General features: G+C 45.6%; 1 protein-coding gene across 5 annotated transcripts in view; it reads right to left on the bottom strand.

Moving 5' to 3' along the window:
* USP37 (ubiquitin specific peptidase 37) overlaps window positions 1-27464 on the bottom strand; it is a 539331-nt gene that overhangs the window by 433118 nt on the left and 78749 nt on the right. For all 5 annotated transcript variants that reach the window (XM_029605048.1, XM_029605049.1, XM_029605047.1 and 2 more), the window contains exon 6: window positions 5416-5591. In XM_029605048.1, the coding sequence (XP_029460908.1) occupies window positions 5416-5591 (176 nt within the window). The remainder of the gene's footprint in view (window positions 1-5415; window positions 5592-27464) is intronic.

The raw sequence follows: 27464 nt of genomic DNA, 5'->3' as shown, positions 1-27464 counted from the left end.
CTAGAATGGTATTTTTTAACAATGACCACGCCTCTTGGACATTTTTTACTTTTGTAGCTGCTCCTTTCAGTTTTTTTCTAACAATTTTTCTCATTTTATCAAAGTTTCCCTTTTGAAAGTTTAGCACGAGAGCCTTGGATTTGCACACTGTTCCTTTTCCAGTCATTAAATCAAATTTGATCATATTATGATCACTATTGCCAAGTGGCCCCACCACCGTTACCTCTCTCACCAAGTCCTGTGCTCCACTGAGAATTAGATCTAAAATTGCTCCCTCTCTCGTCGGTTCCTGAACCAATTGCTCCATAAAGCTATCATTTATTCCATCCAGGAACGTTATCTCTCTAGCGTGACCCGATGATACATTTACCCAGTCTATATTGGGGTAATTGAAGTCTCCCATTATTACTGCACTACCAATTTGGTTAGCTTCCCTAATTTCTCTTAGCATTTCACTGTCCATCTCACCATCTTGACCAGGTGGACGGTAGTATACCCCTATCACTGTAGTCTTCCCTGATACACAAGGGATTTCTACCCATAAAGATTCAATTTTGTATTTAGTCTCATGCAGGATGTTTATCCTGTTGGACTCTATGCCATCCCGGACATAAAGCGCCACACCTCCTCCCGACTGCTCCTCTCTGTCATTGCGATATAATTTGTACCCCGGTATAGCACTGTCCCATTGGTTATCCTCTTTCCATCATGTCTCTGAGATGCCAATTAAGTCTATGTCATCATTTACTGCTATACATTCTAATTCTCCCATCTTACTTCTTAGACTTCTGGCATTAGCATACAAACATTTCAAAGTTTGTTTTTTGATTGTATTTTTATTCTGCTTTTTAATTGATAGGGATAAGTTAGAATTTTTTAGCTCAGGTGAGTTTTAGTTACAGGCACTTGGACTACTTTTCTAATTATTGGAACCTCACTGTCGAGATGCCCTAATTCTAATGCATCATTAGTATCCTTTAAAGATACATCTCTCCGAACCATGCGCTGCTGAGCGACTGTCGGCTTTCCCCTTTGTTCTAGTTTAAAAGCTGCTCTATCTCCTTTTTAAAGGTTAGCGCCAGCAGTCTGGTTCCACCCTGGTTAAGGTGGAGCCCATCCCTTCGGAAGAGACTCCCCCTTCCCCAAAAGGTTCCCCAGTTCCTAACAAAACTGAATCCCTCTTCCTTGCACCATCGTCTCATCCACGCATTGTTGGATAAAGATTCAGTGATTGGCAGCAGAATCTGGACGTCATCGGCATATATAAAGTGAGTGATCTTAAGGCTTGAGAGCAGATGACACAGGGGTAGAAGGTAGATGTTAAACAGGGTTGGGGAGAGGGAGGATCCTTGAGGGACTCCGAGAGTGGACTTGACCGGGTGAGAATCCTTGTTGCTTATTCTAACCTTGTATGTCCTATTGGTAAGGAATGATCTAAACCATTCGAGGGCTGATCCAGATATGCCAATGTCTGAGAGCCAGGTGATGAGGATCGAGTGCTTTACGGTATCAAATGCTGCAGATATATCTAGAAGTGCCAGGAGGTAGGGGGTCTTTTTCTCCAGTCCAGAGAGGACTCTGTCTGTCAGTGAGATTAAGAGGGATTCCGTACTGAGGGATTTGCGGAATCCGAATTGGGTTGATGTGAGAATCTTGTGGTGGTCTAGGAATTCTGACAGCTGTTTATTGACTATTCTCTCCATAAGTTTGGCGATAAACGGTAGGTTAGCGATGGGGCGAAAATTGGCCGGGTCTGCTGGGTTCAGGTTGGGTTTTTTGAGGAGAGGTTTGAGGGTTGCTATTTTTAGCATGTCTGGTACTTCTCCTTGGGTTAACGAACGGTTGATGATCTCTGCTAATGGCTTCGCAATGATGTTTGGGATGGCGAGTAGAAATTTGGATGGAATGGCATCTATCGGATGATTGGAGGGTTTCATCTTTTTGAGAATAGATTCAATTTCGAGTGTGGAGGTGGGTTCGAATGTTTCTAGGCTTGCTTTCTGGCTGGAAGGGGGGAGAGAAAAAAGAGAAGGAGGTTCTGTATTATGCATAGCCAGAGGTGCTATTAACTTCAGGATTTTGTTTTCGAAGAATTGTGCAAGTTCAGTGCATCTGGATTGAGCTTGATTATCAGGGATAACTGGGGAGGTGGGTTTTGTGAGCTCTGAGACATAAGAGAATAGTGCTTTGGCATCAAAGGAAAAATTATGAATTTTGTGGGCATAAAAATCTCTCTTTGTGCGAAGGATGTTATTTCTATAACTGTGCATGAGGGTTTTGTACTCATTTAGTGTAGCGTTGGATGGCCTCTTCCGCCATGCGTGTTCTTTTTTTCTCAGTTGTAGTTTGATGTTTTTTAGTTCTTGAGTGAACCATGGTTTTTTGTTTTTACAGGATGGGTCAAGCTCTTTGGTTTTTAAGGGGCAAAGTTTTTCTGCCACCTTGTTTGTGATGCTGTGCCATGTAGAGATGGCTGCTTCTGCATCTGAAAGGTCTAGGTTAGTGAGTTCCGATGATAGGTGAGAGGTAAGGTCTTCCATAGAGCAAGAGTTTCTATAGGGGATTGTGGTTTTGGTGGATGTTGACGAAGGGTTGTCTTTGATACAGAGAGCCGTTGTGATCATTAGATGGTCTGACCATGGGATCGGGGAGCAAAGAAGGGGGGGGAAGAAGGAGTAAGGCTGAGTTTATGAATATAAGGTCCAGTGTGTGCCCCGCTTTGTGCGTGGGACTTAACGATTTGTGAGAAGCCCATAGCCTTGAATGAAGATAATAGTATTTCGCAGTTGGAGGATAGGGGGATCGCATCAATGTGCAGGTTAAAGTCTCCCAGGATGACTGCTGGGGTGTCATTTTTGATGTGTTTGGCAATGAGCTCGATGATAGGAGATGGATCCGAGTCTAGGAGGCCAGGTGGAGCGTAGAGTAAACAAATTTGGAGATGTTTAGAACTAAAGAGGGCAAATTCCAGACGTGAGGTATGTATAGAAATCTGTAGAGATATACTCAGCTCTTTTTTTGCAGCTAAGCAGAGTTCCCCCCCCCCCCTCTTTTGCAGCTAAGCAGAGTCCCCCCCCCCCGCCTATTAACTGGATGGACAGTGCAAGGGTGTTCCCAGAGGCGATGCTGAGGATCCAAGAGCACTTCAAGGACTGGGATGGCCATAATTTCTTTGGGGGCATTTACGAATTGAAGAACTTCTAACATCTTGTGAAGGGTGTCTTCTTCGGTGACCAGGTCAAAGGGGATGGTCTCTGACATTTCCTTTATAAAATTAGCAAAGGAGAGGTCTTCTGGAGGGGACTGTCTCCTTTCTGCTGGAGGTGAAGGCTCTGAGAGTATGCCCTCCGTAGAAGTGTTGGTGTCAACATCTTCCCATGGATCATACGTGGTCTCTGGCAGAGATCCCAAGGGAGGGAGAAAATCTGATACTCCAGGACATGCAGGCATCGATGGAGGCCTCGATGGAGGATGCGGTGGCACCGATGGAGACTTGGACGGCATCTATGGCATCGAGGGAAACTGTGGGCGCTTCGATCCAGAGAGCCCCGACAGATCAGGAACCGGTTCCGGCATCGATGGAAGCAGTGCTGTAATAGGACTAGAGTCCATGTCTTCATCCTCTGATGACCCCGGAATAAGTATCGGGGGTTTCAGAGACTCAGTAGGTCAGCTCGGTACCGATGGCCCAGGCGGGATCGGAAGAACACCGATGAGTGTATCCAGGCGGTCGAGCAGCAGTGTAAACAACGATGGCTCCTGTGTCTGTGCCGGTATGGGGGCCAGCATAGATGGTGGATGAAGGTTCCGGAAGGCATCGAGGACCGCCTGTCGGAAAAATATGTCCAGCTCCTCCCTGGAAGCTGGTATAGCTGCAGGAGGAGGCAGGCTAGGCACTACTGGCACCTCCACAAGAGTCTTCGGGGGCTCAGTACCTGGCACTGATATCATTGGGGAACGCCTTGGGGTCTTGGGTGCAGAGGAGGATGGAGGCTCCTCTGCCCGTGCCCTCTTCGCAACTGGCTCGATAGCCATCGAGGCCAATGCGGTGTCAGTGCCGGCACAGAGTGTGGAATCTCGTCGGTGCCGGTGACTATGTTTCCCTCGGTGCTTGGTCCGCTCCTTCTCCGGCACCGAGGAAGACGCTACAGATGCTCTGGATGGTGTCGGTGACAGACGGTCATCGCTGCCTTGCTGCTCCCAGTGAGGTTTATCGATGGATTTTGAAGATGCTCCTGCCGGTGATGACTGGGTGGACGTCGATGGCGTTAGTTTTATCTTTAAAAGAGACTCCATTTTGTCCAAGGTAGCACGCCTGCCCTTCGTGGTCATTTGAGCGCAGCTAGGGCACCGATGTACATTGTGTGAAGGGCCGAGGCAGATCAAACATCGCGCGGGTCAGTAATTGACATCATACAAGGACACTCTGGGCATTTCCTAAAGCCCATCGCCATGGCGGAAAAAGAGGGCCACGAAAACGGTCGGTGGCCTGCAGAAATCAAGGACAAGGTAGCAGGAACTGACCGAAAATGGTGGATATTACTCACCAAGCGTAGAGCAAAATGATGTCACGATGGGAGACCCCTATGAGGGAACTTTTTGTGAAGAAAACTTCAAGTTTTTCCAAGAGGAAAAGTGGTGAGAACATTTTCACAGAGCGAGGCAAACTGCAGCGCAGAAAAAAAAGAGACTGAAGGGAGACCCCCTGTGGCTACAGGGATTATGGCATGCTGGGCATGCTCAGTGTGCCAGTCAAAAGTTCTAGAAACTTTGACAGAAATGTTTTCTGTGATAGGGCTCCGTCTGGTGACGTCATCCACATGTGAGGACTACATCTGCTTGTCCTGGAAGAAACTGTGAAACAATAAGATATTAATGTTGTTAGAAATGGAGCTTTGATTTAATTTACTTGTGTATGCCAATCAAGTTGTAATAGTACCATAGATATATTTTTAGAATTGTACTTTTTGGAAAGATATTATTAAGTCAATCTTGTGTCTGTGAGTGGTTGTGAATGAGTGGTGGAATGGGTGGAGTTTGTGATGATATATTAATTGTGATATTTTAGAATTTTGTTGCATTAAATAATCAAATTTCTATACAGGTATATGATGATGTGTTACCATCAGAGTAATGTCACCCACTTGTGTGGCTGACATTATCCTACTTGTCCACAGAGAAAACATAACTGAGTGATGTAAAAAGGGCAAAGAAATGAGCAAATGGAGAACAAGATCTCCTGCTGGAACTACTAAAAACTGTATGTTTAATTCTCTCATCCCTCAAAGTGACACCAACATTAGGGATGCTCATCTCACTGACAGTAAGAGTGGGTCCCTCAAAGGAAAACCAGTAATGACTTCTGTATTTGCAAAAAAGGGGGCCTGCATCCAGCCACTGCATTCATGTTCACACCTGTTTTCCAGTAATCCCGTTCTGAGAGGAACTGAAGTGGTGGGCGAAATGTTTCCCCTGCTCCCAGGAGTCATATTTCCCAGAGATGTTTTAATTGGAGCCCTGCCCGCACTACTCAACGGCTTCCGAACAGGAGTTTCATCCTTATGCTCAAAGATCACTTTTCTTGTAGGTGTCTAAAAACAAAAAAAAAAAACCCAAAGAGAAGGCTTATTATAAAATGTTAAATGTATTTTCAAAATAAAGGTATTTTATACATACCTTTCAATACAGCGTTCTGAGCTGGGTTTCATTTCCAGCTCAGGACCTGTGCAATAGACTGGCTATTATTCAGACTGTTACAGTAGTTCTCACATGCTACTTGCTGTGCAAAATTATACAGCATCTAACTGGAAGAAACAAAACCTCCCTTTTAAACAAAGCATAAAATGGGCCTAAATCAATTGCACAACTAGAAAAATAAAATATATTTGATAATAAAAAAAGAATAATTGGAAAATTTGGAGGGATCCTATAAGTATTTATAAATAAGTTTAAATCTAAGTGTATTTCAAGTTAAAAATGATTCCATAACATCAACTATTTCACCAATAAAGCAAGATGCTTACCATAAACATTACTGTTAGTTATTTATTTTTATTTTTATTTATTTATTAATTGTTATTTTATTCTATTTATTATTACTTCTTAATTGTTAACATTATTATATATATTTTCCTGTTATTTGGATTAACCATGTTCATTGTAAACCGCTAACTTGAAGCGATAGTTACTGTTCATTGTAAACCGGGGTGATATGTATATTATACAGGAACCTCCGGTATATAAATCCTTAAATAAATAAAATAAAATAAACAGCGTTTTCCGTAGACAGCCAGATGAATTAGCCATGGTACATGGGTGACATCATCTGGCAGCACCAGATGTGTCTCTGCAAGCTAGTAGAGCTTTTAGTTCTACTGAACATGTGTGGGAGTTCCCATGCAGGTATTGCCTCATGATTCTTCTCAGTTGATAAATCTAATCCTAGTTTATTTATTTATTTTTTTTAATTTTATATACCGGAATTCCTGTATGCAATACAAATCAATCCGGTTTACAATTAACAAAAAGGTTGCCCTGGTCTGGGAGGTTAGACCGGGGTTTTTTACATAGAACAGTCGACTTTCCAGTGAGGGAGGCAGGTATATACAATGGCTAATTCATCCTGCTATCTACGGAAAACACCATTTACAGTAAGCAAACTTGCTTTTTTCATCAATAAGCATGCTGAATTAGCCAAAACACGTGGAGAGTACCAAACTGGGGGCTGCAGTGGAACATTTAGCAACTAAGCAACCCGAACTCTACCTTGGAGAGTAGAGTACTGCAAGAACAGAGTGTGCAAAACTATTTATTTATTTATTTAAAATTTTTATATACCGACATTCATCCAGGATATCACATCGGTTTACAGTGTAACACAAACAAACGCCAGGCATGGCGCTTTACATTGAACAAATAAAACAAGTTAACAAATGAATAAATGAGGGTGTGAATAACAAGGGGAAATTTGCATTAAATAATCAACGAATATATACATATGTACAAAAGGAAAACACTAAGAGATAAGCAATTTAGGAGTGCTAGGAGGAGAGGGGGGAGTGGCGAGCAGAGGGAAGGGAACGAGGTGAGGGGGGAGAAGTGAGGGGATAGAGGGCCAGAAGAGGGGGGCAGAGGAGAGGAATGGTGGGCAGAGGAGAGGAAGGGAGAAATTACGTGTATGCCTTGGCGAAGAGCCAGGTCTTGAGCTTCCGCTTGAACGATTTGAGGCATTCCTCTTGCCGTAGTTCAACTGGCATTGTGTTCCAAAGGGTCGGCCCGGCTATCGATATTGCACGGGCTCTGGTAGATGTTAGTTTGTAGAGTTTAGGAGAAGGGATGGGCATAGTTGCGAGATGTGCGCATCTAGTAGGCTTATTAGACTGGTGTAAGCGGAAGGATTCATTAAACCAGTTCATTTCAGGATTGTATAAAGCCTTGTGGATGAGAGAGAGAGTCTTATATTGTATACAGGAAGCTAATGGGAGCCAATGTAGATCTTTTAGAACAGGTGTAATATGGTCGTGTCTGCGTAAGTTGGTCAAGATTCGGGCTGTTGTGTTTTGTAAAATTTGAATGGGGTGAATGGCGTTGTTAGGAAGGTCGAGGAGAAGGGAGTTGCAGTAGTCTGTTTTGGCGAAGATGGTGGTTTGGAGCACTGTTTGGAAATCGGGGGGGTGTAGTAAGGGTTTTAGTTTTTTTAGTGTATGAAGTTTAAAGAAGCCATCTTTTAGTATGTTGTTGATAAATTTCTTCAGTGTGAAGTGCCCATCGAGAATGATACCCAGATCACGGACTTGTTGTGCAAATTGGAACTGTGAAAGAGGGGGAAGGATCGAGTGGTTAAGGGGTGAGATGAGCATGATTTCAGTTTTAGTAGTGTTGAGAGCTAGGTGGATGGAAGAAAGGAGATTGTTTGTCCAAAATTTACTGTGAGTTCATCAGAGACTGTCCAGGTTGTAATGGGACGTAAAGATGTGAACAAATGATCAAGTTGCAACTTTGCAGATGTCTTTGAGAGGTACTTCTCACAAATGGGCAACAGAGGCCATCGCTCTCATTGATGGGTTTTGACAGCATCTACGATAGAAACTCAGCTGAAGTGTAGCAGTGCTGAATGTATTCTACGAGGGTAAGTCAGTAAGTAAGTCACAAACATACATGGGATTAATATTCATGAAATTTATTTAAATGCAAAAGATGAATTATTTACTGTGAAATATACAGAATATAGTCAAACAGTTTTTCTGGAAAAACCAACTACTTTTCAACGTAATCGCCGTGAACATTTATACATTTGTCCCAGAGTTTGAAATGTCCGTCAAAACATTCTGCGTGAAAGTCTTTTGGCTGGCATCGTAACCAGCGCTTCATCGCTGGTGAAATGTTTACCACCGAGATGGCTTTTCAGTTTGCCAAACAAGTGAAAATCGCTGGGTGCCAAATCCAGACTGTATGGTGGATGTTCAAGAACTTCCCAGTGCAGGTTCGCAATTATCTGACTAGTCTCATTCGAAGTGTGTGGTCTGGCATTATCGTGAAGAATCAGCACTCCTCTTTTTTCCAGATCTGCGCGTTTTCTACAAATAGCTCCTTTAAGCTTTAATAGAACAGCACAGTAGGAAGCCGAATTAACAGATTCACCACGCTTCTGAAAACTGGTTAAGAGTATCCCATCTCAGTCCCAAAACAGTCAACATCACCTTTCCTGCAGAAGGCACAAGCTTGAACTTTCTCGGTGTCGGTGACAGTGGATGCTTCCACTGCATGGAATCGCGTTTCGCTTCTGGTTGATAGTGGAGCACCCACAACTCGTCACCAGTAACAATACGTGCCATCATTGATTCACCGTCGTTTGCATAATGGCAGAGATTTTCCAAACAGACACCCATCCGGTTGTTCTTATTGTCTTCGGTCAGCTGTTTGGGAACCCATCTTGCACAGACTTTGCGAAGGTTCAATGCATCGTGCACTAAGGAATATTCGTGAGAACACCCAATTTCTTTGGCAACTTCGTCAATTGATACCCTCTGGTTAGCGCGAACCATCTCTTCAACCTGCTTCACAGTTGCCTCTGTCGCAATCTCTACAGGTCGACCAGGTCTGGTTTCGTTGTTCACGTTGGCACATCCTTGTGCAAATTTATCGGTCCAGTTATAAATTGCTTTACGCGAGAAACATTTCTCTCCATGTACTGGATACATTTCTTTATGAATGTCTTTTGCCACTAAGCCCTTAGCCCATAAAAATCAGACAACAGCACGTTGTTCTTCGACCATACAATCTGTCAACACTGCAGCCATTTTCCTTGTGTACACAGCCCTTGCGCATGCACAGTTTAAATAACTATTTATGTACATAAGCACTTCTAAGGTGTTGCCTTCTATGGAATATGACAACATTACAGATATATGTTTTATTACCTTAGTAGAGAGATTTGTGACTTACTTACTGACTTACCCTTGTAATATCTAGTTGGACAATGTACATTTTGTGTCCGCTACTCAAGTCTGTTAGGGTCATATGAGATAAAAAGCTGCAAAGCTTGACGATATGGCAGAGTTCTTTTCTTGAACTAGGTCAGAGCTCTTCTGCAATCTTATCTTACGAAGGGTCTTCTCAGTTTCATGTGCATCTGGTCGCAGAAAGAAGGTAAACTATACAATGGATTGATTGATATGGAAAGCTAAGACCACCTTCGGAAGAAACTTTGGGTGAATGTGGAGTTCCACACTATTTTGGAAGAACTATATGTACAGTGGATAATGAACGAAAGCTCGAGTTCACTGACTCTTCTAGCCGAAGTCATTACTACTGGGAAAACTACTTTCCATATCAAGATCTTAAAAGAAGCTGTTTCTAAAGGTTCAAAAGGCAGCTTCATTAATTGAGAAACAACAACATTCGAGTCCCATGGGACCAGAGGCTTCACATGCCATAAACTTTTCAGAAACTCGATACCAGTGGATGTGTAGAGATGGGTTTGTTGTCTATCGTAACATGGTAAGCTGCTGAGATGTATTCTTACAGAGGATGTAGAGAGGCCTGAGTCAGAAAGGAAGAGTAAGATGGTTAACAAGAACGGATCCAAGATAATACCTTCTCCACTTAAAGGCATAGTTTTTATTCTAGTTGAGGGCTGTATTAAAATTATTTTAGGCAGTTACTTAATTTGTTTCCCAGAAGAGAATTGTATGCGAAGGGTTGATAGTGGATCAAAACAATCACCAAGAATTTGTAAATGTGGATCAATATATGTATATTGCACATAGCTTAAGCATAGGGATCTCTGAGGCCTGAAACTAGAGCAAGCTGTCCCTCTCACAGCAAAGATGAGAGGCCCTATGGGGTTGCAGGTGGAGCCCATCCCGTCCGCAACCGAAAATACATAGCAGAGAGACCTGAGAGAATGTGGTGGAGTCCATCACACCCACAATTGAAGACGACATAGAAGGCTAGAACGTCACAGTCTATGTAAGCAAGAGAGAGGGAGAGAGTGTGTGTACATGAGAGAGAGAGAGAGAGAGAATCTAAGAGTGTATGTGAGTGAGAGATTGGAGGTGGTGTGTGTGACAAAGTGACTGTGAGAGAGAGGGAGCCTGTGTGAGTGTGGGTTCGTAAGAGAAAGCTTGTGTAAGGGGGAGTGTGGGAGCCTATGTGAGAGGCTGTATGAAAGAGGGGTCAAACTCTGGGAGTGGAGGGCTGTGGGGGAGAAAATAGAGTGGAAGGGGAGGAGGAGTGGAGAGTGGATCCTCAGGGGAGTAGGGAGAGAGGAAATTCTGCTCAGAATATTTAAAATTGCATCTTTGAGTACAATTTTTATGTATTATATTCTAAGAGACTGATGTATATTGTGTTATTTAGATCAATATAAACCCTTCTCATCTCCCTATCAGACCGCATCCTCCTGGGTCTTGACAAAGGGCTTTCATACCTACTGGTCCTCCTAGATATCTCAGCAGCTTTTGACACGGTAAATCATGCCATTCTTCTAAACCGTCTTTCAGACATTGGAATCGCTGGACTCGCCCTCAGATGGTTCAACTCTTTCCTCATAAATAGAAGCTACACGGTTAGAGTCAACAACAGAGAATCACCAAGTTATAAAGCAACGCTAGGCGTTCCACAAGGCTCTTCTTTATCCCCGACCCTCTTCAATATCTACTTACTCCCCCCTCTGCCTTCTGCTCACAAACCTAAAATTAACACACTACCTCTATGCAGATGATGTTCAGATATTGATCCCCATAAAAGATTCTCTGCCAAAAACGCTTGACTACTGGGAAAATTGCCTGAAGTCCATAAAAAGCCTCCTCTCTAGCCTGAACCTGGTTCTAAACGCATCCAAGACGGAAATCCTTCTCATCTCCCCTGAACACTCGACCAACTCTGACATTACAGCTCTGGACCCACAGATTTCTCAAACTAGAGACCTAGGAGTTATTCTAGACAATCATCTGAATTTAAAGAAATCAATTAATAATATCACCAAGGACTGTTTCTATAAGCTTCAAGTTCTAAAAAGAATCAAACCTCTTTTCCACTTTCAGGACTTCAGAACCATCCTTCAATCCACGCTATTCTCGAAAACGGACTACTGCAATGCCTTACTCCTGGGGCTCCCCATTTCAGCCACAAAACCTATACAAATGCTCCAGAACGCAGCAGCCAGAATCCTAACCAACACCAACCGCCGTGCTCACATTACCCCCATCCTCCGAAACCTACATTGGCTGCCAATAAAATATAGAATTCTATATAAAGCTCTCACTATAATCCACAAATCTATCCACAAAGAGCTCACACTAGACCTTCAGATCCCACTCAAACACCACTCGTCCGAAAGACCCATCAGAGCAGCTTATAAAGGAACCCTTCAAGTCCCACCTACAAAATACACCCGTCTAAAAACCACCAAAGAACGTTCCTTCTCCACAGCAGGCCCTGTCCTCTGGAACAGACTACCGACTGACCTAAGACTGGAACCTTGCCTTCATACCTTTCGAAGAAAACTGAAGACGTGGCTTTTCCTCCAAGCCTTCCCCTAGTCAAAATGCCACTTCGGACTCAGCCCAAGGAGTGAGATAATTACTAATCTCATAACCAGTCTTATATTATTATTTATATGTTGCCAATTCCGTTCTACCTTTCTTCCTGGCTCCTTTAGCCCCCAAGTTCAATGCCCTTGTTTTATGTAACTTTGCTTGTTTCAGCCTTCTTGTTTGGTTACTCTTGTTATTTATTATATTTATTTATTTATTTATTTAAAGTCTCTTATATACCGATGTTCGTATGCACATCGCATCGGTTCACAAAGAACAAAAGCTTTTGGGCAGAGCCCTTACATATAACAGCAGAATATAAATAACTTTCGGGCGGGGGCCCTTACATGTAACCATAAGAATACATTAAACAGGGGGGGGGGGTAAAATACTGGTTAGGCGATGCAGTATTCCAAACATTAAATGGATACAATCAACTATATACAAAAATAGGTGAGTACAAAGTACAAAATCAGCAGGCATTCTTAGTCATACATCGATAAGGCATTCCTGGTCAGTTACTTGACTTGTTACACGCTTGTTGTTGGTGATGTTTCTGCGTGGGATGGGGGGAAAGTGGGTAAGCTTGAAGAAACAGCCAGGTTTTGAGGTTCTTTTTGAATTTAGGAGTAGAGGTCTCAATGCGGAGTTCAGGCGGGTAAGGAGTTCCATATAGTGGGGCCAGCTAGGGAAAATGCTCTGCTCATGGTAGAGGAGAGTTTGATAGATTTGATAGATTGTTTACAGAGGGATCCTTGAAGGGCTGGGCGAGTAGGTCTATTCAATGTGCGGGGGAGGAGAGGGGGGTTGATCCAATTAAGGTTATCATTCAACAGACTTTTATGGATGAGGGAGAGTGCTTTGTAGAGTATTCGGGAGGGTATTGGGAGCCAGTGTAGCTCGATAAGTGTGGGGGTAATGTGGTCTCTTTTTCTAGAGTTAGTCAAAATACGAGCTGCGGCGTTTTGCAAAAGTTGTAAAGGTTTAGTATGCGTTGAGGGGATGCCAAGGAGGAGTGCGTTGCAGTAGTCTATTTTAGACAGGATAATAGACTGAAGAACTGTGCGAAAGTCGGAAAAGTGAAGTAATGGTCTAAGTTTTTTTATCGTTTGAAGCTTAAAGTAGCAGTCCTTTATGATAGAGTTAATGAATGGTTTGAAAGTGAGATGGTTATCAATGAGTACACCTAGGTTGCGAGTGTGTGCAGAGAAAGATGTAGATGCGTGAGAGGGTGGGATAGCTGGGAGCGGGTGCTTATTAGAGATGATTAGAAGTTCAGTTTTGTTGGGATTTAGTGCCAAGTGCATGTCTGTGAAGAGTTGGTTAATGGCTGAGAGGCATGATTCCCAGTTTTGTAGGGCAGTTTGAAGGGAGTCAGAAAAGGGGAAGAGAATTTGCACATCGTCTGCATAGATGAAGTGCTTGATGTGAAGTTTTGAGAGGAGGGTGGTAAGGGGAAGCATGTAGATATTAAAGAGGGTGGAGGAGAGGGAGGAGCCCTGGGGAACACCTTGGGGGAGACTAATGGGTTCAGATTCATTGTTATCCACTAGGACAGTGAAGAAGCGATTTTGGAGATAGGATTGTATCCAGGATAGTGCGATTCCAGAAATCCCAATGCTACTGAGGATGTTGAGGAGGATAGAGTGGTTGACAGTGTCAAACGCAGCAGAAATGTCTAGCATGGCAATCAGATAGGAGGATCCTGAGTCAGTTCCTCTGATAAGAGTGTCAGAGAGAGAGAGTAGCAGGGTTTCGGTACTTAAATGCTTCCTGAAACCATGTTGGGTAGGTGGTAGAATGTTATGTTGTTCAAGGTGGAGAGAGAGGCGAGAGTTAACTAGTTTTTCAAGAATTTTGGCGAGTAGGGGCAGGTTGGAGACTGGTCTGTAGTTGGACAGTGTGGCAGGATCAAGATTAGGTTTTTTGAGGAGCGGTTTTACTACTGCTTGTTTGAGGAAATTAGGAACTGTGCCTTGCTCTAGGGAGCAGTTGAAAATGTTGGATAGGGGTTTGGCAATAACTTTGGGTATAGATAGGAGAAGCTTAGAGGGGATAGTTTCAGAGGGATGAGATGAGGGTTTCATCTTTCTTAGGATGTTCTCAACTTCTAATGAGGAAGTTGAGTCGAAAACGGAGAGATTTGCTGCAGAGCTGATACTGGGTAGAGGAACATTGTTGTCATTGTGTGAGAAGTGTGCCGTGATGGATGCAACTTTATCTCTGAAGAAGTGCGCTAAGTCGTTGCATCGGTTCTTGTGGGTGGTTGCTGGTTGCTGGTTGTGGGCGGGAGTGGTAAGGTCCGCAACCATAGTAACATAGAAACATAGAAACATAGAAATGACGGCAGAAGAAGACCGAATGGCCCATCCAGTCTGCCCAGCAAGCCTCACACATTTTTTCTCTCATTCTTATCTGTTACTCTTAGCTCCTTGTTCTATTCCCCTTCCACCCCCACCATTAATGTAGAGAGCAGTGATGGAGCTGCATGCAAGTGAAATATCTAGCTTGATTAGTTAGGGGTAGTAGGGGCAGTAACCGCCGCGATAAGCAAGCTACACCCATGCTTATTTGTTTTACCTAGACTATGTTGTACAGCTCTTGTTGGTTTTTTTTTTCTTCTCCCCTGCTGTAGAAGCAGAGAGCCATGCTGGATATGCATTGAAAGTGAAGTATCAGGCGCATTTGGTTGGGGTAGTAACCGCCGTAACAAGCCAGCTACTCCTCGCTTTGTGATTGCGAATCCTTTTTTTTCTTCACCCCTGTCGTTGAAGCTATGCAGGATATGCGTGAAGCATCAGTTTTTTGTTTTTGTTTTTTTTTTTCCCCCTGCCGTTGAAGCAGAGAGCTATGCTGGAAATGCGTGATGTATCAGTCTTTCTCCCATGCCGATGCAGCAGAGAACCATGCTGGATATGCATGGAAAGTGAAGTATCAGGCACATTTGGTTTGGGGTAGTAACTGCCGTAACAAGCCAGCTACTCCCCGCGTTTTGAGTGCGAACCCTTTTTCTTCTCCTTTGCCGTTGTAGCAGAGAGCTCTGCTGGATGTGTGAAGTATCAGTTATTCTTCTCCCCTGTCATTGAAGCAGAGAGCTATGCTGTATATGCATTGAAAGTGAAGTATCAGGCATATTTGGTTTGGGGTAGTAACCGCCGTAACAAGCCAGCTACTCCCCTCTTTATGAGTGCAAATCCTTTTTTCCATTACCTCTTGCTGTTGAAGCTTAGAGCGATGTAGGAGTCACAGTAAGCATGTGTATGTTTATTTAATAAGGGTATTGTGTCAATAGCCATCATTCTGGCGAGTCACCCACTCTTCATTGGTGGCCTCTTGACTTTATGGATCCGCAGTGTTTATCCCACGCCCCTTTGAAGTCTTTCACAGTTCTGGTCTTCACCACTTCCTCCGGAAGGGCATTCCAGGCATCCACCACCCTCTCCGTGAAGAAATACTTCCTGACATTGGTTCTGAATCTTCCTCCCTGGAGCCTCAAATCGTGACCCCTGGTTCTGCTGATTATTTTCCTACGGAAGAGGTTTGTCGTTGTTTTGGATCATTAAAACCTTTCAAGTATCTGAAAGTCTGTATCATATCACCTCTGCTCCTCCTCTCCTCCAGGGTGTACATATTTAGATTCTTCAATCTCTCCTCGTACGTCATCCTATGAAGATCCTCCACCTTCCTGGTCGCCCTTCTCTGTACCGCTTCCATCTTGTCTTTGTCTTTTTGTAGATACGGTCTCCAGAACTGAACACAGTACTCCAGGTGAGGCCTCACCAAGGACCTGTACAAGGGAATAATCACTTCCCTTTTCTTACTTGATATTCCTCTCTCTATGCAGCCCAGCATTCTTCTGGCTTTTGCTATCGCCTTGTCGCATTGTTTCGCTGTCTTCACATCATTAGACACTATCACCCCAAGGTCCCTCTCCTGCTCCGTGCACATCAGCCTTTCCCCCCCCATCGAGTACAGTTCATTCGGATTTCCACTCCCCATATGCATGACTTTGCACTTCTTGGCATTGAATCTCAGCTGCCATATCTTCGACCACTCTTCCAGTTTCCTTAGATCCCGTCTCATTCTCTCCACTCCTTCCGGCGTGTCCACTCTGTTGCAGATCTTAGTGTCATCCGCAAAAAGACAAACCTTACCTTCTATCCCGTCCGCAATGTCGCTCACAAAGATATTGAACAGGACCGGTCCCAACACCGATCCTTGCGGCACACCACTTAAAACCGCTCTCTCTTCAGAGAAGGCTCCATTTACCATCACACATTGTTTTCTGTCCGTCAACCAATTTGCAATCCAGGTCACCACATCGGCACTCACTCCCAAGCTTCTCGTTTTATTCACCAGTCTCCTGTGCGGAACCGTATCAAAAGCTTTGCTGAAATCCAAGTAGATGACATCTAGTGCTCTTCCTTGATCCAATTCCTTGGTTACCCAGTCAAAAAAGTCAATCAAATTTGTCTGACAGGATCTTCCCCTGGTGAATCCATGCTGCCTCTGGTCCATCAATTCTCCAGACTGTAGATAGTTGACTATTCTCTCTTTCAGCAGTGACTCCATTACTTTTCCCACCACCGAAGTGAGGCTAACCGGTCTGTAGTTGCCTGCCTCTTCCCTGTTCCCACTCTTGTGAAGCGGGACCACCACCGCTCTTCTCCAATCACTCGGCACCACTCCCGTTTCTAGGGATCTATTGAACAGGTCACACAGCGGACCCGCCAGAACATCTCTGAGCTCCCTCAATATCCTTGGATGAATCCCATCAGGCCCCATGGCTTTGTCCACTTTCAGGTTCTTTAGTTCTTCCCACACATTTTCTACTGTAAAAGGATTTTCATCTATTCCCCTTCCCTCCAGTTTCTTGTTGTTTAGAGATGGGTCCTTCTCCAGGGTCTTCTTTAGTGAACACAGAGCTGAAGTATTCGTTTAATATTTCTGCCATTTCTTCGTCTCTCTCTACACATTGATCATTACCACCTTTCAATTTCACTATACCACTTTGGACCTTTCTCTTTTCGCTGATGTATCTGAAAAATGTTTTGTCACCATTTTTTATCTCCTTGGCAATCCTCTCTTCCGCTTGACTCTTTGCCAACTTGATTAATTTCTTTGTCTCCCTCAGTTGATACAAATATTCTTCTTTGTGCTCCTCCCTTTGGGATCCTTTATATTTCTTGAATGCTGTTCTTTTAGCTTTAATTTTGTCAGCCACCTCCATTGAGAACCAGATAGGTTTCAGTTTTCTTTTGCTTTTCTTTACATTTCTAACATATAGAGCAGTTGCCTTGGTGATTGCTCCTTTTAGATTGGTCCACTGCTGATCCACATCTCTCTCGTTCTCCCATCCTTTAAGTTCTTCCTCCAGGTAGTTCCCCATTTCCTCAAAGTCTGTGTTTTTGAACTGTAAAACTCGGGTCTTTGTGGTTCTTTTCCCTATTATTTTAGTGATATTAAACCATACCGTTTGATGATCACTGCTGCTGAGGTGGGCGCCCACCTGGACATCTGAGACATTATCTGCATTAGTGAGCAGTAAGTCGAGTATAGCTCCTTCTCTTGTGGGTTCCAACACCATTTGTTTGAACAAAGATACTTGCATGGCATCCACTATCGCTCTACTATTTTTAGTTTCTGCAGATGGGATTTTCCAGTCTACATCTGGCATATTAAAGTCACCCACGATCACCACTTCTCCCTTCTTACCTATCTTATGGATGTCTTTAACTAGATCTCTGTCCAGCTCTTCCTTTTGGTTTGGAGGCCTGTAAACCACTCCAATATAAATGGATGCTCCGTCATCGTTTTTTAGGTCGACCCATAGAGCTTCTTCAGTACCCCAACTTCCTTGTAGCTCAGTTGCTTGGATGTTGTTTCTGACATAAAGAGCCACACCTCCCCCTTTTCTATCCTCTCTGTCCTTCCTTAAGTTGTAGCCTGGTATTGTTGTATCCCATTCATGAGATTCTGTGAACCATGTTTCTGTGATAGCAACAATGTCCAATTCTGCCTCAGCCATTAGGGCCTGCAGATCTGGGATTTTATTTCCCAAACTATGAGCATTTGTGGTCATAGCCTTCCAGGTACTCTCTTTATGGTTATTGCATTTCCTGGACTCCTTGTGAGATATTTGTTGAGATTTGTTATTCACTTCACTAGTAAAGAGGGCCTTGGGGTTGTTTTGGAGACCGTGTATTTTTCTAGCATAATAATCGCGTTTAGTATGGAGGATGGCATTTCTGTATTCGTGCATGCGTTGGTAATAGGTGGTCTTGGCTGCAGGGGAGAGGTGTTTGCGCCAGCACCTCTCGGCAGCTCTAAGCTGGGTTTTAAGCATTTTGAGATCATGTGTGTACCATGGTTTTCTGTTTCTATGGTTAGGGTTGAGTGTTTTATTTGTGATAGGGCAATGCTTGTTTGCAATGTTCTGTGTGATGTTAACCCAAGAGGAGAAGGCGTTATCTGGGGAGGAGAGGTCAATTTGACTGTCTAAGTCAGAGCATGCTTGTGTAATAGTTTCCACATTACAGGTTTTACGGTATCTAAAAGATATGGGCTGGGCAGGTAATGTGGGTGAGGCTTGCGGGAGAGTGAGTTTAGTAAGAATCAAGGAATGGTCAGACCAGGGTACTGCCAGGATTGAGGGGGGATTGCTTATGTTGATAGGTGAGTTGATGAAAATCAGATCTAGGGTGTGGCCAGCTTTGTGTGTAGGGGATTGAACAATTTGATAGAAACCCATAGCTTCGAGGGAGGAAATGAAGGCTTCACAGGCCGGGGATTGAGGGCGGGCATCCACGTGTAAGTTGAAGTCTCCAAGGAGAATCGTGGGTATGTCATTAGAAAGGGAGTTTGCAAAGAATTCAATAAGGGGGGATGAATCTTTCTCTAGTAGTCCAGGGGGGGTGTAAATAAGACAGATTTGAAGTGATTTAGATTTGAAGAGACCTACTTCGTACTGTTTTGGGAGATCGCACTTCTGGGATAGAAGTTGGAGCTCCTTTTTTACAGCTAAGAGTAGGCCACCTCCTCTCTTCTTTTTACGTGGGATTGAGAAAATGTCGTAGTTGTCAGTGGGCAGTTGGTTGATGAGAGGTGTATCATGTTGTTTAAACCAGGTTTCAGTAACAGCACATATTTCTGGCTTTGAGTCGGTGAGAATGTCATGTAGGAGATGGGTTTTCTTCTGAAGGGATTGGGCATTGAGCAAAATGATGGAAATGAGTGAGAGACTGATGGCTTGTTTGCGGGTGAAAGTGGGGATCATGATAAGCCTTCTTTTGTTGTGTGTGGTCTTGTGTTGTGTGGTCTGAGAGAAACTTAAGGGCGGATTTTTTGAGTGGTGTCCGATTTGGTAGGGTAAAGAGCAGTCACAGATTAAAGGAGGCATTATTGAATGAAAGGTTGGGCCAAACTAAACACTTAGAAATTATAGGTTATTCAAAAAGTATGTTATATAGGGTAGATTCAATAGATAAGCAGCAAGTTGGAAAGTACTGACTAATGACAAAGCAGGTTGTACAGTGCCAACTAGGGTATAACTTTTCATAGAGACCAGATATGTGATACAGAACATGCAGATAATAGTATAGTGGGTTATAACACAGCATAGCACAGCACAGTACACAAAAGGTTATAGAATATCATAGCGCAGGTGATATAGTTGTATACTAAGTCACAAAAAGAGGGTGTCTAGGGATGTTGCTGGTACTGCGTCACTTCAATGTTGAGGAATGGAGCAAGGGGACGAAAATCACTGGATGTTAGGCTTGCGCTCATGCACGAGCAAGACGAGAGCAATTACGTGGGATAGGTACCTAGGTCTCAGTTAGGCAGTAAAGTGACACTGCCAGAGGGGCTTGGGATCCAAGCTTTGTTTGGGCGGGTATAGTGGCGTGTACTATAGTTCAGAGAATATTACCTCTTAGGTCAGCTGGAGGCCAGGCGGATCGAAAACTTATGGTAGCATTGGAAAGCGACGCAAGCCAAAATTTTCTGGATTTTCAGGTCTGCTCGAGAGGGCTGCTCGAAGGGGCGCTCAAAGGGGCAGGCCCCTTTGTCGCGCTCCTTCGACGCGCGACGCTCGGCGCGCGGCGCCGGGTCAGCTGTAAATTTAAAGGGCCTCTGTGCCCTTTCCGATTGGCTGCAGGTAGGTGCTTGGTAGGCGGGCCTTCTTTCGTCGTTCGTTCCGGTCGGGGCGGCGTTTCGTTCGGCGCGGTAGGCCGCGTGGTCGGCCTCGGACCCAGCGGGGGCAAGGGAGAAAAAGTAATGGCCTTACCCCGATGGGTCTGTGGCGCCGACTGCGCAGGCCCTCCCTCGCTCCGGATGCCACGTGGACGAATCGCCTGTGCTGGGGTTGCCTGCCGCGAGGAGAAGAGGGAGCTCGCCGGGCTGCTGTAAATTTAAAGGGCCTCTGTGCCCTTTCCGATTGGCTGCAGGTAGGTGCTTGGTAGGCGGGCCTTCTTTCGTCGTTCGTTCCGGTCGGGGCGGCGTTAGGACGGCGCGGTAGGCCGCGTGGTCGGCCTCGGACCCAGCGGGGGCAAGGGAGAAAAAGTAATGGCCTTACCCCGATGGGTCTGTGGCGCCGACTGCGCAGGCCCTCCCTCGCTCCGGATGCCACGTGGACGAATCGCCTGTGCTGGGGTTGCCTGCCGCGAGGAGAAGAGGGAGCTCGCCGGGCTGCTGTAAATTTAAAGGGCCTCTGTGCCCTTTCCGATTGGCTGCAGGTAGGTGCTTGGTAGGCGGGCCTTCTTTCGTCGTTCGTTCCGGTCGGGGCGGCGTTAGGACGGCGCGGTAGGCCGCGTGGTCGGCCTCGGACCCAGCGGGGGCAAGGGAGAAAAAGTAATGGCCTTACCCCGATGGGTCTGTGGCGCCGACTGCGCAGGCCCTCCCTCGCTCCGGATGCCACGTGGACGAATCGCCTGTGCTGGGGTTGCCTGCCGCGAGGAGAAGAGGGAGCTCGCCGGGCTGCTGTAAATTTAAAGGGCCTCTGTGCCCTTTCCGATTGGCTGCAGGTAGGTGCTTGGTAGGCGGGCCTTCTTTCGTCGTTCGTTCCGGTCGGGGCGGCGTTAGGACGGCGCGGTAGGCCGCGTGGTCGGCCTCGGACCCAGCGGGGGCAAGGGAGAAAAAGTAATGGCCTTACCCCGATGGGTCTGTGGCGCCGACTGCGCAGGCCCTCCCTCGCTCCGGATGCCACGTGGACGAATCGCCTGTGCTGGGGTTGCCTGCCGCGAGGAGAAGAGGGAGCTCGCCGGGCTGCTGTAAATTTAAAGGGCCTCTGTGCCCTTTCCGATTGGCTGCAGGTAGGTGCTTGGTAGGCGGGCCTTCTTTCGTCGTTCGTTTCCGGTCGGGGCGGCGTTAGGACGGCGCGGGTAGGCCGCGTGGTCGGCCTCGGACCCAGCGGGGGCAAGGGAGAAAAAGTAATGGCCTTACCCCGATGGGTCTGTGGCGCCGACTGCGCAGGCCCTCCCTCGCTCCGGATGCCACGTGGACGAATCGCCTGTGCTGGGGTTGCCTGCCGCGAGGAGAAGAGGGAGCTCGCCGGGCTGCTGTAAATTTAAAGGGCCTCTGTGCCCTTTCCGATTGGCTGCAGGTAGGTGCTTGGTAGGCGGGCCTTCTTTCGTCGTTCGTTCCGGTCGGGGCGGCGTTAGGACGGCGCGGTAGGCCGCGTGGTCGGCCTCGGACCCAGCGGGGGCAAGGGAGAAAAAGTAATGGCCTTACCCCGATGGGTCTGTGGCGCCGACTGCGCAGGCCCTCCCTCGCTCCGGATGCCACGTGGACGAATCGCCTGTGCTGGGGTTGCCTGCCGCGAGGAGAAGAGGGAGCTCGCCGGGCTGCTGTAAATTTAAAGGGCCTCTGTGCCCTTTCCGATTGGCTGCAGGTAGGGTGCTTGGTAGGCGGGCCTTCTTTCGTCGTTCGTTCCGGTCGGGGCGGCGTTAGGACGGCGCGGTAGGCCGCGTGGTCGGCCTCGGACCCAGCGGGGGCAAGGGAGAAAAAGTAATGGCCTTACCCCGATGGGTCTGTGGCGCCGACTGCGCAGGCCCTCCCTCGCTCCGGATGCCACGTGGACGAATCGCCTGTGCTGGGGTTGCCTGCCGCGAGGAGAAGAGGGAGCTCGCCGGGCTGCTGTAAATTTAAAGGGCCTCTGTGCCCTTTCCGATTGGCTGCAGGTAGGTGCTTGGTAGGCGGGCCTTCTTTCGTCGTTCGTTCCGGTCGGGGCGGCGTTAGGACGGCGCGGTAGGCCGCGTGGTCGGCCTCGGACCCAGCGGGGGCAAGGGAGAAAAAGTAATGGCCTTACCCCGATGGGTCTGTGGCGCCGACTGCGCAGGCCCTCCCTCGCTCCGGATGCCACGTGGACGAATCGCCTGTGCTGGGGTTGCCTGCCGCGAGGAGAAGAGGGAGCTCGCCGGGCTGCTGTAAATTTAAAGGGCCTCTGTGCCCTTTCCGATTGGCTGCAGGTAGGTGCTTGGTAGGCGGGCCTTCTTTCGTCGTTCGTTCCGGTCTTGTTAATCGTTCGTCGTTCGTTCCGGTCTTGTTAATCGTTCCGGTCTTGTTAATCGTTCCGGTCTTGTTAATCCCCTAAGTTCCATGTAAACCGGCCTGATGTGAATTCCATTCGTGAAGTCCGGTATAGAAATATATATTAAATAAATAAATAAATAAATAAATAAATAAAGTATGTAGAACTTAGAATTTTAAATTTTAGTGTGCTGAATTCCACCAGGAGTAATCTCTAGAACTTTCATCTGAACCTAATGGACCCCAGTGACAAAGGGGGCACCTGATCTAGGGTGACCAGCATATAGCTGTGTAGGTGGATGCCTGGAATGCCCTTCCAAAGGAGGTGATGAAGACAAAAATAGTGAAAGAATTCAAAGCAGCACAGCATAAACACTATAGATCCCTATAACTAGAGGATGGAAATGAAGAAAAGAGTGCATGGGGGTAAACTTGCTGTTGCGGCAGTTACTACTCTAAACCTAATCAGCCCACATATTGTTAATGCAACTCCATCAGTGCTTTCTGCTTCAACAGCAAGAGAAAAGGGGAATGGGATTCAGACAGCAATCGAGGGCCCCGACTTTTTCAGTCTGGGGAAAAAAACATGGGATAACTTGCTGGTGTGGCAGTTACTACCCTTAACCAATAAACTTACATACTGTTAACACAACTCTATCATTGCTCTCTGTTTCAATGGCAAGGACTTTCAGGGAATTGGATTCAGACAGTAACCAAAGAGGGCCCTGACTTTTACGGTTTGGGAAACTGATAAGCATGGGGGTATCCTGCATGGCACGGCAGATACTACCATAAGCTTGCTGGGCAGACTGGATAGACTATTTGGTCCTTTTCTGCCGTCATTTCTATGCAATGACTCTTGTCGGGTCTCAACATGTCAGCTGCAGCACTATAGGAGCCTTTTGCTTTGATGGAATCTAATGCCTGGAAACTGCAGAGGAATGCTTCTTCGAGTGGCCTCCTTTGAGCTGTGTTGATGAAACCAGTGCAGAATGGGGATATTTTGTCAATACATGCATTGGCTGCATCGGGATCATTAATCTGTAAGAAGCCCCAACATGTGTTCCTGCACTGTGCATTAATGAGTCAAGCAGTAGTGGTCCTGTTGCACTGTGAGCATGGTGTATCAATACACCAAAAGAGCATGGGCCTTGTGCACTGAAGGCACCAGTGTGCCATGGGTCCAACTGTATTTTGTGTGGTGATGCATCTTGAGCAGACAGTGCCAAAGCCTGTTGAGCTGCCAATGCACTGCGCTTCGAGGATTTAAGGTTTTTTGATGCAGGCCTCGGCAGCCCCAGAGATTGATGCAGTTTATTGCTTGACACAGGGTGGACTGCACTACTCGACCCTGTGGCTTCAGCCTGTACCAACGGGGACTTTTTTTTTTTTTTTTTTTTTTTAAAGCTCCTACTCAATTCTTTACTTGTCAAGGCAGATGACGCTGAACTGCAGTAAGAGGATTTGCTATGACTCCGAAGAGATTTATATACCTCCTCGATTTTACAATCTCTGGAATGATGAGAATGTAGAAACATCTGCCCACAGACAGAACAGTTTTCCTGATTGTGGTTTGGCCCAGAGCAATGATAGCACAGCTCGTGCCCATCCGTTACCTTGACAAGGATGCAGGTTTTGAATCCACTCATAGTAGATTTCTTTTTGCAGGACATGTTGAGGAGGCAAAGGGTTGCTCGTTTTACACTTGTATTTATTTATCTTTTAGTAGCTCTGAAAAGCTTTGTTGTGGGTGCTGCAAAGGCAGCGATACAACTAAGGAGATAAAAACGGATCAAAAATACTCATTTTTGAGTTGTAAAGATTTTAAGAGAAAAATATCTGGAGAGACAGTTCACGTCCATGCTTGCGCTCAGACAAAAAATTACTTAGGAGGCTCATTAGGCAATACCTATGCTGAAACTCCAACACATGCTCAGTAGAGGTAAAAGTTCTACTAGCTAGTAGATACAAATCTGTTTGGTGCCATTGGATGACATCATCTATATGTCTTAGCTAATTCAGCATTCTTATCGATGGAAAATACAAAAAAACTGCCACGTTGGAAGAGTGGAATACCTTTAATATGATTTCAATTGTATTAAGATATATCTGTGAGAAGCTTCACATTCATTGTTTTTATTAATGACAATCAAGTTTCTCTCTAAGTATTTCTGCCATGAAACATATAATGAACCCGCCACATGTTTAACTATTATTGTTTAAAGAAAACGGAATTAAATATTTTTTTTAAAGTAGCTCTCATGAAGATCTGGAAGGGAAAAAGTCAAATGAAAATGAACTCTGACATCAGGCAATTCAGGAAAATACCCAGGAGTATATAAATGTTTTGCAGTCATATTTTTGGAGGGACCTTGTTCCATTGGGATGGGCATTTAAAAATATGGGTTTGTAATTATATCTAGCTGACTGTTTCAGTATTTCAAGATGAAAAACAGTGAAAAATGTCAGTGAATATGAATACACAGATAAATACAGCATCGACTATAATTGTTTATGAAGGTTTTCTTAATCATTACAACATACTATGGGGTTGACTATTTTCTAATCCTGCTCAAAAATGAAGCCCTTGAAAACCAAAAACAGATTTATAAAATTTCAGTTAAAAAGGGTTGTATAATATGGTCATAGTATCCTCCTAGGAAAGTTAAAGTTATGTTCACTAAATGGAAATTATATAAAAAAAAGTTCACCACACACAGAATCTCCCTGTTGACAAACAGATAAACTGAAGGAGGCTCATTTTTGCCAAGTGTTGCCATATATGATATATGCCATATTTTAAGATATATGCAATGGATGCTGCTTGCATTTTTGGCACAAGACATATGTAGAAGGCAGGAGCAAGTAAAGCAAGCAAGTTTGCCTATGATAAACTGTGTTCACCATAGACGGCAGGATGAATGGAGAAAGCAAAATTGCTTACTTTGTAATAGGTGTTATCCCAGGACAGCAGGATGTAGTCCTCACATATGGGTGACATCATCAGATGGAGCCCTGGTACGGAAAACTTCTGTCAAAAGTTTCTAGAAACTTTTGGCTGGCACTGTGGGCCTACTGAGCATGCCCAGCATGCCATGATATTCTCAGTCAGAATTATTCCAGTCTCGTTTGTAGCAATATGCGTGAGCTAAAAAAATAAAATAATAAAACGTATCGGACCCAACTACGCGGGGAGGTGGGTGGATTCTGTGAGGACTACATCCTGCTGTCCTGGGATAACACCTATTACAAGGTAAGCAATTTTGCTTTATCCCAGGTACAAGCAGGATGATAGTCCTCACATATGGGTGATTAGCAAGCTACAAGCTGAGTCATTCTTACATTATACCAACAGCATACAACTTGTGCAACTAGCACAACAACTGGTACACTGTTGGAAAAAATGAGGCAGCCTGAATCACAGCAGGATGGATGTAGAAGGAGTTGGAGTTATACTGGAAATAAGTTCTTTAAGACAGATTGTCCAAAGGCTGAATCTTGTCGTCCTTTGTCCAGACAATAATGACTGTGGTTCTCGTCTGCGGCTGAAGTATCTGGGGCTCCAGGCATAGCGACAAGTTGCTAGTAGGTCCATGGCTGATTTACTATCAGCTGGAAGGCTGTGTCCGCCAGCGACCATTACCCCGGGTCTAGGCTTTCTCTGCTAAGACAGCCCACAGAAATGTCTTTTCCCGTGATGTGGGAGGCCGAAATCTCTTGTAGATTTATTTCCACCCACTCCATGAGGGGGTTTATTTCTAGAGACACCTGCTGGCTCTTGGTGCCTCCCTGTCAGTTGATGTAAGCAACGTTCGTTGCATTGTCCGACATGACTGACGGACTCGCTTTGGAGTCTGTGGCTGAATCGTAGGCAGGCTAGTCTGACCGCTTGTGCTTCCAGGTGGTTTATGTTCCATCCCGCCTCTTCCTTGTTCCTGACAGTGGGCTCCCCACCCTCGCAGGCTTGCAACTGTGGTGAGCAAGATCCACTTCGGAGCGGATAGGTTTATGCCTCTGCTTAGGTGTTCACCATTGTAGCCACCATTGAAGCTGCTCCTGAACCTCTGTCAGTAGCTGGAGGCGAATTGAGTAGTCCTGGGACACTGGATTCCATCATGATAGTAGGGAACATTGTAGTGGCCGCATATGTGCCCTTGCCCACGGAACAACTTCCAGAGTTGATGTCATGAGGCCGAGGACTTGAAGGTAGTCCCATACCTTGGAGCGGACAGAGGTCAACAGTTTTTGTAAATGATCCATTAGCTTCCTTCTTCATGGAGGGGGAAGGTAGACTTTGTTCTGTTTGGTATCGAACCGGACTCCAGCTATTCTAGTGACTGGGAGGGCTGTAGACAACTCTTGGTTGTGTTCACGACCCACCCGAGTTCTTGCAGTAGGATTCTTGACTCTGGTGGTCGCTTGGCAACTCTCCTCTGGAGACTTTGCCCTGATTAGCCAATCGTCCAAGTAAGGATGTACCAGGACTCCTCCTTTCCTCAGTGCTGCCGCCACTACCACCATGATTTTGGGGAAGGTTCGTGGGGCAGTAGCTAGTCCGTAAGGTAGCGCTCGGAATTGATAATGATGGCCCAGAATCGCAAATCGCAGGAAGTGCTGGTGGTTCTGATGGACCAGGATGTGAAGGTAGGCCTCAGATAGGACCAGGGAGGTTAAGAATTCTCCTGGTTGTACCGCCATTATAACGGATCGTAGGGTTTCCATGCGGAAGTGTGAAACCTTCAGGTAACTGTACAGCCTTGAGGTCCACGATAGGCCGGAATGTTCCTTCTTTCTTGGGAACGATAAAATAGATGGAATAGTGGCCAGTATTTTGTTGAAGCGTGGGCACTGGGGCTATTGCCTTCAGGCTGAGTAGTCTTGCTAGAGTGGTTTCCACTG

This window comes from Rhinatrema bivittatum, chromosome 6 (genome assembly GCF_901001135.1).
Source record: "Rhinatrema bivittatum chromosome 6, aRhiBiv1.1, whole genome shotgun sequence".
NCBI classification, from domain to species: Eukaryota; Metazoa; Chordata; class Amphibia; order Gymnophiona; family Rhinatrematidae; genus Rhinatrema; species Rhinatrema bivittatum.
This window is presented reverse-complemented; position numbering and strand designations above follow the sequence as displayed.